We start from the raw sequence: 13,959 nt of genomic DNA, 5'->3' as shown, positions 1-13,959 counted from the left end.
TGAAACACTGCCCATTCCCAACATGGCTTTCTGAGGAATTTTCTAAGACCCTAAACTTTATACATAAAATTAACTGGCAAAAGACCAGCCTCCAACATCTGAGACAGCGGTTCTTGGTGGGGTGGGGTGGTATTACATAACCTCAAGGAGCCATTTGATTAGGCACCGGAGTCGAGTTCCCTCCTCTCTCTGCCTCCCCTGTAAGTCAGAGAATGTTAGTGACACAGAGGACCAAAGGAGCCAGGCCCGAGGGTGACTTCCAGTCCCCACACAAGCCTACTATCTGTGGGACTGGTGGTCCTCCAAGGACCAGCCTGTGGTCTCCTGAGGATGACGTCCTGCAAGCTGCTCTCTGGGGCCATGGCTGGCACAGCACCAAGGAGCTCCACGGCTCTGTACATCTCATTTGAGGGAAACATAACCTGGGTGTGTTCATCTGAGACAGGACGTCTCTACTCACAGCAGCGTGTTCTGAGCAAGACCACACAGCATGCGCAGGCTGCCTACATGAGACAGAGACAGAACTTTCACAGCTGATTTAGCCTTGTCTCTCCCCAGTCTGTTAAACTTGCTGCCGCTTTCGGTTATACAGATAATTTAGGTCCAAGCGGAATTAGGGGAAGCACAGATAACCCCACTGTGTATAAAATAAATCAAAACATATCACAAAGGACTAACTCAGTTCAAACTCTTCCTGGTTTGATAGAAGAACTGATGTTTCTGAGAAAAAGCTCCCCAAACTGTCAAAGATGAGGGTGCTTTGTGAGGCCGTACTCATTGAACTGATTCATTCTGCCGGAGGATCTGATGAGAATAACATAGAACGAAGTTTTCCCTCTTGATTCTGTGACATGTCTCAGTTTTATCCAAGTCACAAACCTCCCCTGGGCCTCAACTACCTGACTGGACTGTAAGATATGACCTCCTTTACTGCGGTGGCTTTAAATGGGCACTTGTATGTCAAGTGTGTGTAGCGGAATACGACGTCCTAGAGGCCCAGAGTAAAGCACGCCCCTCTCTCCTTGTGGAGATTCAAAGCACAGAGGGTCTTTAACTCTCAGCACAACACTGAAGAATTCTTTTGCAATTAGTAATGAGCAGCAACCCACAGGAGGAACGAATCCCTGACACCCCCTGACACCTTTAATATTAATGTTCGTGGAGTGAAGTGCATCAGTGACCATGTATGGGACTGCTGCGATACGGGAGACAGGGCACCACTGAGTCTGTGACACCCAGCAAGGAGGAGTCAGAATTCAGGGAAGAATGTGGACAGAAAAAAAAGACTTTGCTGTTTTCTTATTTTAGGAAAGGAAACATCATCCAGAAAGACAGGAAAAGGAGACTTGGGTGGAGCTGGGAAAGACTGGGAAATTAAGGAAGAAATGTTTTAACACAACCAAAGCTTCTGTGAGACCTGCAGGTAGAGTGAAATGAAATGACAGAATCCTAACTACTGGTGGTGAATCTCTGAGTTACTGTGTTTTTGTTTCCTTTTGTTTTTAGGTTCACTGATATGTCAGAGGCTGGGCCAAAATAGCCTCTTTCCTTCATGAGAACATCACCATAACTGCTTAAAATGGGTACTCCCCTTCCTTCCCTGCTGCAGGCCAAAGTAACATGATGACTCAAAGGCTTAAATAAAAAGAGGAATGGGCCAGCCCTTAGCTGTGACTGCCCAAAGACAGCTTTCTGCTGGTAAGAAACTAGTGCCACCATTTGATCAGGGTAAGTTGTGATGCTGTTAGAGGATCAGACCATGGACGAGACTTCCTGGGGAAGACTGAGAAGCCCACCAGTCGTTCTGGATGAGACACCTTCACGAGGGCCGCAGCCGCACCAGTGTACCAGGTCAGGAAGGCACATGCGCAATACACTGAGACCAGTAAGACCAAAAAAGAAATAATACACCAATCGGAAAATAAAGACTCTTCATAAACACGTATGGGGTCTACATTATCCCTTACAAATGTTTGTACTCATTCTGCAAGAAATCAGGTGATTCACTTCTGTGTAGCTTGCAGGGACCACCGCCAGAACTTCTGGGTCTGCTTGAGTGACCTCCTCCAGGCTGCTCTGTCTAGAACTCTCAGCATCACAGTGATAGCCGCGCTCAGATTCTCCACACATCCACGAGCTAAATCAACTCCAGCTGTAAACAGGAACAACACATTTAGGAAGGGAGCAGACCAACTTCAGAGCACTGCTTCTCGGGGGAGGGGAACATAAGTGACAGTGGTTTCCCTCACTGGTGACACGCACGGACTTGCACACTTACTCACCACTAACTATTTTAGGGGGTTTCCCTGTTGGCTCAGTGGTAAAGAACCTGCCTGCCAATGCAGGAGACATGTATTTGATCCCTGGGTTGGGAAGATCCCTTGGAGAAGGAAACGGCAATCCACTCCAGAATTCCTGCCTGAGAAACTCCATGGACAGAGGAGCCTGGAGGGCTATAGTTCATGAGGTAGCACACAGTCGCACACGACTGCGGGACTATACAGCAGACAAACAACAAACGATTTCAGGAGCTAAATTTGAAGCACGTCTTTTTATTTCAATACTAAGAACTTCTCCACAAAGAGGCTGCAAGTTCTTACTGGACTGCTGTCACGTGAGGCTTAAAGGCAGGAAGTCCCCACACACGAAAGATGGATACAAAAGCCAACACTCTACCCAGCCTTCCAGGCATCCAGACATGGTGTGGTAAGGTCCAGAAATCCCCAAACGCCGATCAGTCTATTTTGTTTACATTAAGTTCATTGAGAACATTTAAGAACGAGGCGTTTTAAATGCTGCTTTTATTTGTCAGCCCACAGATTGCACACTGTACTGCTTATTTTGGTGGAGAGCAATTTCAGTAAATTATGACATTTTGCTGCTAAAGGAATAGCCTTCCCAGCTCTTTTTCAGTCCTTCAATGAGAGGATTAAACTGCATGAACAATAAATTTAAAGAACCAAAGAGCACAGGACTGTCTATTATGAAATTACTTATCTGATTACATTTATAACGATGACAAATAATAATAGTGTTGAGAGCTGCTGGTATGTTAGAAACTAAAACACAAATAAGTCCATGATAAGCAGGCATGGTGGCTGTATTTATAGCTCAGCCAAGTTTAAGCATGAGAACACCTGGTATGTATTAGAAGTACTTACCAAGTCATCCACGTCCCCACCCTCCTCAAAGGCGGCTGCTGTGTCTGTATTTGCATTTTCTTTGGGGGCCAGAAACTGTGAACAGAAAGTCAGGGATAATATCACAAGGACAGTTTTGCCTCCTTTGATGGAGAAACACATGCAAATGGCCCAAAAGAAGCACCATCTTGATGTACGCCCCTTCCTTTGGTTCTGGATGAGAGGACCCATGTGAGGTTGAACAGTCCACTAACTAGTCACAGAGAAAGTTCTGGGAAGAGGGAGGAGATGATGTGGCTCACCAAGGCAGTGAGCATATGGAGGGGCCTGTATCAGGCCCTGAGGACACCAGGTATTCCCATTTTTGCTTTCACAGCAGGTATGTGGGCTCATTAGGGTTAAGAAAAGAACCAAACACCTCAAACCAGTATGACTTAGTCTCTTTTTTTTTTTAACAAAAGTAAACTTTACTGAGGTGTAATTGGCATACAATAAATCTCAGTCTCTTTTGAAGGGAGCACTGAGGGTCAAGGGTCTGGACTTAAAGATTATAAGCATCTACTCAACTCCACTGAGGACAAAAAAGAGGTAAAAGGAAGGACTTCTAGGAGATGTGAAACACAAAAATGGGTGGGTGGGTTCAATTCTTTTCCTGGCAGTCTTTAAATGTGTGTTAGAAATTGTTTGGAAACAGGAAGGTAGATGAAAAACTTCCAGTGTACGCTTCTGCTTAGCATCAGTATTCTAGACCTGGAACTTCTACAAGGCTGCTGCTGCTGCTAAGTCACTTCAGTCGTGTCCGACTCTGTGTGACCCCATAGACGGCAGCCCACCAGGCTCCCCCGTCCCTGGGATTCTCCAGGCAAGAACGCTGGAGTGGGTTGCCATTTCCTTCTCCAATACATGAAAGTGAAAAGTGAAAGGGATGTTGCTCAGTCGTGTCCAACTCTTCGCAACCCCATGGACTGCAGCCTACCAGGCTCCTCCGTCCATGGGATTTTTCCAGGCAAGAGTACTGGAGTGGGTGCCATCGCCTTCTCTGTTCTACAAGGCAGATATGCAGAAAAGCAAAGGGCCCTGAACTGAAGTCTGCAAGGATCGAGGAACACAACTCAGATTTTCAAAGGGGAGTGAGTGCCCATGAAGACTATCTGCACATTCCTGCCCTCCAAAGACAGCAGTGGGGACTCTTGTCCTTCAAGGTGTGTGATAACTGTATCAAAGACCTAGGTTTTATCAATCTCTTGTCCATCCTAACACCAGAGCTGATCTTCTCGTAGGATAAGTACTTAGCATGGTGGCAGAGATCAGCCTGCAGGAGGGAGGGTTTTTAAAAGGGGAGATGGAAGTGTGGCAGGCCTCTCCCAGTTAGTATCCCTCAGGGTTGGTGTGCATGGAGCTGGCGGGCAGTAAACAAGCCCTTCCAGCCCACTTCGATTCTGTGGTAGCTCTACCCAAGAAGGAAAGGTGTGTTCATGTGTACACTTTCTTGACATGAAAGCAGGACAAGAACTGCTTTCCCTGTATTTTCTGTAATTTTTATGGTACTATGGACACAATCAAGGCCTCTGAAACCTAAGAATTATATATAGATTAAAAGGTCAGGAAGCAACAGTTAGAACTGGACATGGAACAACAGACTGGTTCCAAATAGGAAAAGGAGTATGTCAAGGCTCTATATTGTCACCCTGCTTATTTAACTTGATGCAGAGTACATCATGAGAAACGCTGGGCTGGAAGAAGCACAAGCTGGAATCAAGATTGCCAGGAGAAATATCAATAACCTCACATATGCAGATGACACCACCATTATGGCAGAAAGTGAAGAGGAACTAAAAAGCGTCTTGATGAAAGTGAAAGAGGAGAGTGAAAAAGTTGGCTTAAAGCTCAACATTCAGAAAACAAAGATCATGGCATCTAGTCCCATCACTTCATGGCAAATAGATGGGGAAACAGTGGAAACAGTGGCTGACTTTATTTTTCTGGGCTCCAAAATCACTGCAGATGGTGATTGCAGCCATGAAATTAAAATACGCTTACTCCTTGGAAGGAAAGTTATGACCAACCTAGATAGCATATTCAAAAGCAAAGACATTACTTTGCCAACAAAGGTCCATCTAGTCAAGGCTATGGTTTCTCCAGTGGTCATGTATGGATGTGAAAACTGGACTGTGAAGAAAGCTGAGCACCGAAGAATTGATGCTTTTGAACTGTGGTGTTGGAGAAGACTCTTGAGATCAAGTCCCTTGGACTGCAAGGAGATCCAACCAGTCCATCCTAAAGGAAATCAGAACTGGGTGTTCACTGGAAGGACTGATGCTGAAGCTGAAACTCCAGTACTTTGGCCACCTATGCAAAGAGTTGACTCACTGGAAAAGACCCTGATGCTGGGAGGGATTGGGGGTAGAAGGAAAAGGGGATGACAGAGGATAAGATGACCGGATGGCATCACCAACTCGATGGACATGAGTTTGGGTAAACTATGGGAGTTGGTGACGGACAGGGAGGCCTGGCATGCTGCGATTCATGGGGTCGCAAAGAGTCAGACACGACTGAGCGACTGAACTGAACTGATGTCTCCTTACACCACAGACCAAAGTTACAGTTCAAATACAAGGCTGTGTACAACAAGTCTCAGGAAGCAAGCACTGTGTGTCCTTTAATTCCTTATGTGCTGAAACTTACGTGGGTAAGAAGGGCAAGAGGAAGGCTGCATGTGCAGAGCTGGGCGAGGCCGCATTAGCACCTGGATGTGCCTATGACAGTCTGTTTTTGACTCATCCTCCCTCCCAGATGTTTTCCCCCTCAGTCAAAACCAGCTCATCCATCACTGACTTCAATTCTGATTAAGAGATTAAGGAGTTCACCTTTCTCTAAGAATGTGTATACATCTTTCTACAGCCCTTTGCTGACTCTGAACTGGACTGTGGTCAGTGCTGGAAATCTTTCTGTGGTTTAGGAGACAGGAGATGCTAGCAGTTGATGCACAGCCTGGAACAGAACAGAACTGATTCATATCATCAAGTCTACTTATTCATTCGGGTCGATTATTAATAAAGACACCTGAGAGCCACATAGAGATAAATGAGCCAGCAATCCACACGTGCACCTGCATGTGGTTTACATCTGAAGGTCAGACTCTGCTCCTGGATTCCCAAATTAATCTTTATTTATGATTCTAATTATCATCAATATTAAAAACGATTTTTATTTTGTTCCTCTCCTGCTATCATTAACCCCCAGGTGATTCTCCCTACATCAAGAACATCAGCCTAAAAGATAAAGACGTATCCTTTGGGTGAGAAAAGAATAAAAAAGTAGAGCTGTGTCTTACCGGAAGCCTCTGGGGGCTACAAGTGACTGGTACCTTCAAACAAAACTCTGTGGTCTTAATCGTTTTGTAGTCCACTATACCCCCTTAGAAACCTGACCCACAGTAGGTACGCACTGATGAATCTCGGAGAAGGAAATGGCAACCCACTCTAGTAGTCTTGCCTGGAGAATCCCATGGGCAGAGGAGCCTGGCAGGCTACAGTTCATGGAGTCGCAGGAGTCGGACATGACTTAGTGACTAAACCATTGATGAATCTAGAAAATCCCTAATGCTTTTTGGCACACAGTCTCTTAAAGCTCCAATTCCCATTCCCATCCCACCTGCAAAGCCCCTTTCACACTGCAATTACAGGATAAATTCAGACAGGAGAGTCTGCACCATATGACCACAGTACATACCATTAAACATAAACGGCACGTCTCTGAGATGAGGCCAAATTCCAGGAAGAAAGAAACGGCGGCAAATAAACTCTCCTTTCCGTCAAGTGCTAAACATCTGGAGCTGATTTCCTGACAGATCTGCTTTACATTCCTGCTTAAGCAATTTACAGCTAAGAGCAGGCTGCCATCCATTATCCTTCCCACAGCCCCAGGCGAGGCTGATCTCTTACACTTATCACTCCTCACCGTCAGAGTTTTTAACTACAAGTAATTTCCAGGCTGTGCATGACAGGGAAGCTAGAGATAAAGCAGAGAATTCAATGACTGGCCTGTTTTCTCAATAAAAGCAACAACAGATTCTCTAAATGCAGCCAAAAGGGGCACGAGTCAACAGCTGACGTTTCTTATGTTCTTTCTCTCTGCAATATGTTGAAAAATGAGGACAAATAGAAAAAAAAACAGTTGTGTGACAGTCCTCCATCCTCAAGCCACCATCATGTATTTGAGGTTACCAAGAAAGAACCTTCTTACTTGCAGATCTTTATGAGATGGATAAACCACTACTTCTCAGGTACACTGAAATACAATCCTGGCCACAAGCAGAGAAACTGCATCAATCACTTCTCTACAGAAGCTTCCAGTCCTGTTCCTCCATAAGACTAAAAACTGAAAATCAGCTTTTCCTAAGGCCCTTAGCAATCCCCAAATTGAAAATACATGGCTTCCACTGGGTTGATTCCAACACCAAGGTCTAGATATACAATAGCATCATGAAGAATGAAAACCTGTTGGCATGTATTTTGTTTAAAATGACACACACTTAGGTTACATTAATGCTATTTTCATGCTTTATAGGGAATACAGTTCAGGAGAGAAATCTGCAAACCAGTGTGGGGGAAAAGAACCGTATAATTGAGGCACTGTCCATTCCCAGTAACCCTGGGTAAGCCACTTGACCTTTCTATAACTAGCTCTCCTCAGAAATAAAAAGGGTACTGACCCCATTTATCTCTTGGGGTTGCACTGCTCCTCAGATGAAATAAAATATACAAAAAATGCCTTGTGGAATTGTAGATTTTATGTTTAAATTCTTAGGAATACACCCAATATATGTTTACCAAATGACAGTCGCAAGAATACCCATAGCATTTTTATTCCCAGTTGCCAGTGTTTAGAAACAACTAATGTCTGTCATTAGGAGAATGGATGGAAAAATTGTGGTATAACCACAAAAGAGAACACTACATAGCTGTAATAAAGAACAAACAATTTTAACATCATGGATGAGTCATAAAAGGCATGATTCCAATTATATGAAGGTTGAGCTAGGCAAAACTACTCTCAAGTGACAGATGTCAGACTCCTGGGCAGGGTATCAGGGAGCCTTCTGAGGTTTTGGAAATGCTCTGTACTTTGATCTGGGTGGTGGGCACCCAGATATACGACTATGTAAGAATTTAGCAGTGTTCATATTTAAGATTTGTGCTTTTACTCTATGTTCTAGCTCAATAAAAAATTTAAAATCGTGTCTTAAAAATATCAAGCTCTAAACAAATATAAAGTAACAATGTGACCTTTTAATTACTGCTTTTCTTGTATTAACATATAGAACTTCACGAGGGATTTAAGGCAGAAAAGGAAGAAAAGAACAAAGGAAAATGTCATGGGGTCCAACAGCGGCCAGCAGTCAGAGACAACTGTTCTCAAGAAATGACTCCTAATTCTAATCTTATAATCTTTCACAATGCTTTGGGGATCTTTTTTGGAAGAGGGAGTGTGAGAATCTTTTAGGTACACGTGGCTGCTGGCATTCTATGGTGGCGGCATGAAAACGCACGGAGGTGACTATGAAGAGTCCAGAGTCTGGACTCTAACCAGTTCTGCTGGCCATGAACTTGTGACACTGAGAAAGTCAACTTCACCTCTCTAGACTGCCTCTGGAAAATGACCAGATCACTAAGCTTTGAGCATCTATGATGCTAAGATGGAAAAATCAATAGATGTCAACACCAATAAAGAAGGCTAGATTAGGTGGCTATAAGGAAAACAAGTGCTAAAATGATGCCTTTTCCCCCGTAAGAGTTTGTATCAAATGATTATTTAGGCAAATCTCAACCTTGGAATCCTGTGAGAAACAATATTCCAAAGCCACAGGAATAAATTCTCTTTCCTCTCTGAGCTCTTAATTTGGAATAAAAAGAATGTAGGGCTGGGGCTCAGTCCTACCACTGGATTTCTGGCCAGTGACACTACGAGATTGTAAGCACATCATTTTATGTCTCAGCCCTAAGTTTCTTCATGTGTATATAAAATAAGGAGTTTGGACCAGATCAGTGTTTTTCAGGTTCTGTTCCCTGAGGGCTCTTCCGAGTCCTCAGGGCATGGGTAACCCCAAATTTCCACTCCTACTCTCCATCAAGGGAGAAGTGTCATGCTTCTATGTTTTCTGCATCAGGCTTGCTTGTAAGCTTTCAGTTTTAAAAATAAAAACTCAGCTAAATCATCATTAGGATTCCTTCCAGCTGAATAAAATTCTATACAACTTAAGCCAATATCCTCTGCCTTAGTTAAGAATCTGACTTGTTTAAATCCTTTTAGCCCAGGGCTTCTCATCATTCTTTGTTGGGAGGGGCTCTACCTACTAGGAGTCAGTCGCATGCCCCCTGCTGTAACCACCTGGAATGTCTCTGGACAATGCCAATATCTCCTGGGGAATAAAATCACTCCTGGCTGAGAACCACTGTTCTAACCCTAACACAGGTTAGTAGGAAAAAAATTTAAAAAAATTTTTTTTATAAAGATGACAAACTTTGAATGAAGCATCAGCCTTTCTTGACCTTTTACAAGTGCAGGTCTCTCACGGCCCATGGTTCCCTAGTCCTGGATTGTGATGCTCCTGGAACGTGGCAGGATAAACAGGCACAACTCCTACCCGCCACAGAGCCTAGCCCTGTGAATGAGATGACAGAAAAGGAGCACAGGAGCTACAGAGGCCTCTCCATGTCGTCGCAAATGGCAAGACTTCATCTTTCTATGGCTGAGCAGTATTCCATTGTGTATGTATACCACACCTTTACTCATTCATCATCAACGGACATGTGGGGTTTTCTTCTTCCGATCTTTGTTATCATAAATAATGCTGTGGTGAACACCAAGGTGCATGTATCTTTTTGAAATATGGTCCTTGGGAGGATTATGCTAAGTGAAATAAGTCAGATGAAGAAAGATAAACACTGTACGATTTGCCTCATATGTGGAATATAAAACAAAACCAGAGCAAATGAACAAATCAAATGAAACAAAGACAAACCCATAGATACAGAGAAAAGACTAGTAGTTACCAGAAGGAAAGGCATGAGGGGAGGGTAAAATGGGTAAAGAGGGTCAACTGTATGGGGATGAATGAAAACTAAACTTTTGGTGGTGAGTAGGTAGTGTACACAGAAGTTGAAATATAATGTTGTACACAGAAATTTACTAATGGTATAAAGCAATGTGAACTCAATAAAAAGAAACAAAATAAAACTGGAGGAAAAATATATATACAAACATCAAACATTAATGGCATGTCTAACTACCAGAAAACAGAAAAAGTGAAAGAATTCATGACTGGAAAACAGGGGTTATATTTATATCTAGGCTTCAAAATGAAACAGAGGTATCAGTTATTGAAAGAAAAAGTGACTGTCTAAGCTTATGTCATGAGACAACTTTCTATTTCTACAGAAAGAATAACTTACCTATATTCTCAAAGAATTATAAAATCCACACATTTCTAGAATATATCAGAGAGAAACAATTGTCCTTAAGATGGGGAAGTGTAGTCATGATTTTCCTTTAAAACGGGCATCCCTGAATAATATTTCCTTTCAAATCATCAACATTTAACAGCAATAATGTGACAGTATACCAACTTTAAATAACTTATGGTCAATATCTTGAAAGAATTTTAATGGACTATGAAGACTGTTCTTCAATGTCTGAATACAGCCAAGTTTCTGTAATTGATTCTTTGGGAAGTGACCAAACATAATAGTTGCTTTGAAGAAAATGTAAATGAGTATTTTATTGTGTGGTCAAAACTGATTATACTTTCATAACTTGGCTAAGAGAAAAAGCTGAAGCATGTCTCTCCTATTAAAACCACAAGGAATCAACTTCCTTGAGCCAGAAGTGTACTAATTCTACCCATTATCATTCGTATGTACCTTCTCCCTTCCACAATTCTCTCCAAAAATCAACAGGTGCCATTAAAAGATTTTTTTTAACATAGAGGACTAAGTTTTCATTCTGGAAAAAAAAAAAAGGGCTCCTGTGATACCGAAGCAGACACAAAAGCATAATCTTACAGGTTAGACACGACAGAGTGTGTGCCGAGAGTCAGCCACAACAGCAAGCTTCACTCTGCTATGTTGACCGTGTTTTCTCTCTCTTCAAACATGGTGATGTTTTTGGAGTTGTCTTAAATTGCAACCAACTGAAATCAGTTCTGTTGATATTAGAATCATGTAAGGACACCCACCCGTATCTAGTCTTCACTGAAATTCCTCTCTGCAGCTTCATTACCAGATATTAAAATTCCTGATGGTTATGCTCTGTGCTCTTAAATTCCAAAGGTGATATGCATTTGCAACAAAGACTAAGGCCCAGACACTTGCAGGAAGCACATGATCCCTTCTTAGATTTCTTTCTTTTCTCGTATTCTGGCCTCACTCAACTCTGACAGCATCGGTTAAGAGGTACTGCTTGGGGTAAAAGACTGCCTTTTCAGGTCAGGGCTTTCCGCTTCCTCCCAAAACTGTAACGTACTCAACTCTCAACTGGATGACAGATTTTTTTTTGAATGCAATAATGATTAAAATGAAACTATCTGCCTTATTTTACCCTTTTATCAAAAACTGATTGATAAGCCTTCACTACATGATTTTATGTGTCAGTTTCACTATGCTATGGTGCCCAGCTGTTATGGCAAACACTAGATGTTGCTGTGAAGGCATTTTATGAATCACTAACATTTACAATCAGCTGACTTAAGTAAAGAAGGTTACCCTCAAAAATGTTGGTAAGCCTCATTCAATCAGTTGAAGGAATTATGCCCCTGGAATGTAATACAGAAATCCTGCCTTAATTTCCAGCTTGCTGGCCTGCTCTATAAATTCCACATTTGCCACCCCCCACAAATGTGTGAGCCAGTTCCTTAAAATGAATCAATTCCCCCTCCACACCCTCCCCCCACACACAGTATTGGTTCTCTCTGCAGAGCCCTGAATGACACACCCTAGCTCAAGAGGGAAGTATTACCATGCCATTGTATAAAATCACAGACAGAAATAGAACCAGTTAAAGGGCACTCTGAAGCCCACAGTACTCAGTCTTGACTGTGGCAGCAGTGGGTACAGACATCAGAGACCCTTCTCTGAGACAACAGTCAGCATCTTGAAGAATGCTTTTTAAATTCTGAGATCTTACTTCCTGAGTGCAGGGGCCATATCTATTCTTTAACAAAATGCTTTTGCCAGGCAGAGTGCTTAATAAAAAGTCTTGTATATTCTAATTTCTTTGCCAAACAATAGCATGGTTTTTGCCAAATGAGTTTTCTGAACTGAAAATTCAAGATTGTTAAACTTTGGCCTGAGTTTAGCCCATAGATGAACATCTCTGGCCTTGTTTCTGCTGTTCCCTTAGATTCCTGTTCATAGTCCCTGACCAAGCTCTCCCTTAGCCAGGCAGTTAATTTCTGAGTCTCTATTGCTTCCTTCTGCTATCCTGTAAGCAACTGAGTCTCTGGAGGGTGGGGGTGCTGTTTTATCGTTCAGTACAGTGCCCAGCAAACAGCAGAGGCTTAGTACATAACTGACAGCTGACATGTGTTGTACTAGCAAGGCTGGGTCAACCACTGACTGTAAATAACACTGGATGTTATGAAATATATACTTCTGAGCTACTCAATTTAATTTCATTGAAATTTCATCACGAATCTGCAGTATAATGAAGAAGAACTGAGCTAAACAGCTGTATGTTTTTGACTCACAACTGAATCAGATGTAATGCTCATCCTCCACACAGGAAGACACCAAGTATGTTGACCATTTACATCAAAATGAAGTCCATGGGGCCTGCATATCCAGGGTGTTACTATAAAGACCTGGATGTGCCTTATGTTAGAATACTAGTGTTGCTAGTATTCTAACATAATACCTTGTGGCACCATACAATTACCTGAGGGGCTTTAAAAACTCAAAACCACATTCCAAATGCATTTCAGACCCATTTCAGGGGAAAGTAAGGGGTCATCAATGTATGTGTGTGTGTGTATATATATGTGTGTATGTGTGTCTGTGTGTGTGTATATATATATTTCTTTTTTTGTTGTTGAAAACAACTCCCTGGTGACTAATGTGTGACCTGGGTGGAGATCACTGGGCTAGATGGATTTCCTAGCCATAACCGGGGTCTACTATGGATCACAAACTCTAGAGGTACTGAAGTGCAATTGTAGGTGAGTTCTAGAAACATTATCGTAGCTTATGGCAAACTGAGTGAGATTACAATTTCTCCTATGAGGATGCTGCAGCTGAAGCAATTTGTCTGTTGGTTGAGTAAAGAATGGTACAGTAATCTAGTTACCCCTAGAATTTTACTTCTTCAAGGAAGAATGAGCACCAAGAAAATAATCTCCACTGCAATAATTCATCTAAAGACAGAGAGCTACCCCACAATACCTTTTTGGCTTCCTCAGTGGTGACAGAGCTTCCAGGGACTTCATCTTTGGTGATCAGAGTAACTCCATCTATAAAGTAATTCACAGAGGAAAATTCAAGTACAGAGACTCAAGCCCAATCCCACCTTCCTTTCCACCACACCTCCTCCCAGCTTTGCATGGGAGATTTTTGGAATTATTAATATAAACGTGCTCTTCCTTATAGGAAATATAAAGCTTTATGAAAAGTGCTGAACTCACATCATTTTTTCCATCTTCCATCACCCTTTCTCCTATGTTTGCTTATAGAAAATGAAAGCCACATAACAAATGCTACCTGCTGTGTGAAGTCTTTCTTGATTCAATCTCTCCCTTAGAACTCTCAGATCACTTTGTTTATCCCTT

At 42.4% G+C, this 13,959-nt stretch overlaps 1 protein-coding gene across 1 annotated transcript in view; it reads right to left on the bottom strand.

Moving 5' to 3' along the window:
- Positions 1–1,914: 1,914 nt before the first annotated feature.
- The window catches only part of XRCC5 (X-ray repair cross complementing 5), an 85,957-nt gene continuing 73,912 nt past the window's right edge, over positions 1,915–13,959 (bottom strand). The window contains exons 19-21 of the mRNA XM_069574508.1: positions 13,577–13,644; positions 3,162–3,236; positions 1,915–2,152 (exon numbers count right to left, since the gene is read on the bottom strand). Of these exons, the coding sequence (XP_069430609.1) occupies positions 2,138–2,152; positions 3,162–3,236; positions 13,577–13,644 (158 nt within the window). The 3' untranslated portion in view covers positions 1,915–2,137. The remainder of the gene's footprint in view (positions 2,153–3,161; positions 3,237–13,576; positions 13,645–13,959) is intronic.

The sequence above is a fragment of the Ovis canadensis genome, chromosome 2 (assembly GCF_042477335.2).
Source record: "Ovis canadensis isolate MfBH-ARS-UI-01 breed Bighorn chromosome 2, ARS-UI_OviCan_v2, whole genome shotgun sequence".
Taxonomy (NCBI): Eukaryota; Metazoa; Chordata; class Mammalia; order Artiodactyla; family Bovidae; genus Ovis; species Ovis canadensis.
The sequence above is the reverse complement of the archived record's forward strand: the minus strand, read 5'-3'. Positions and strand labels throughout refer to the sequence as shown.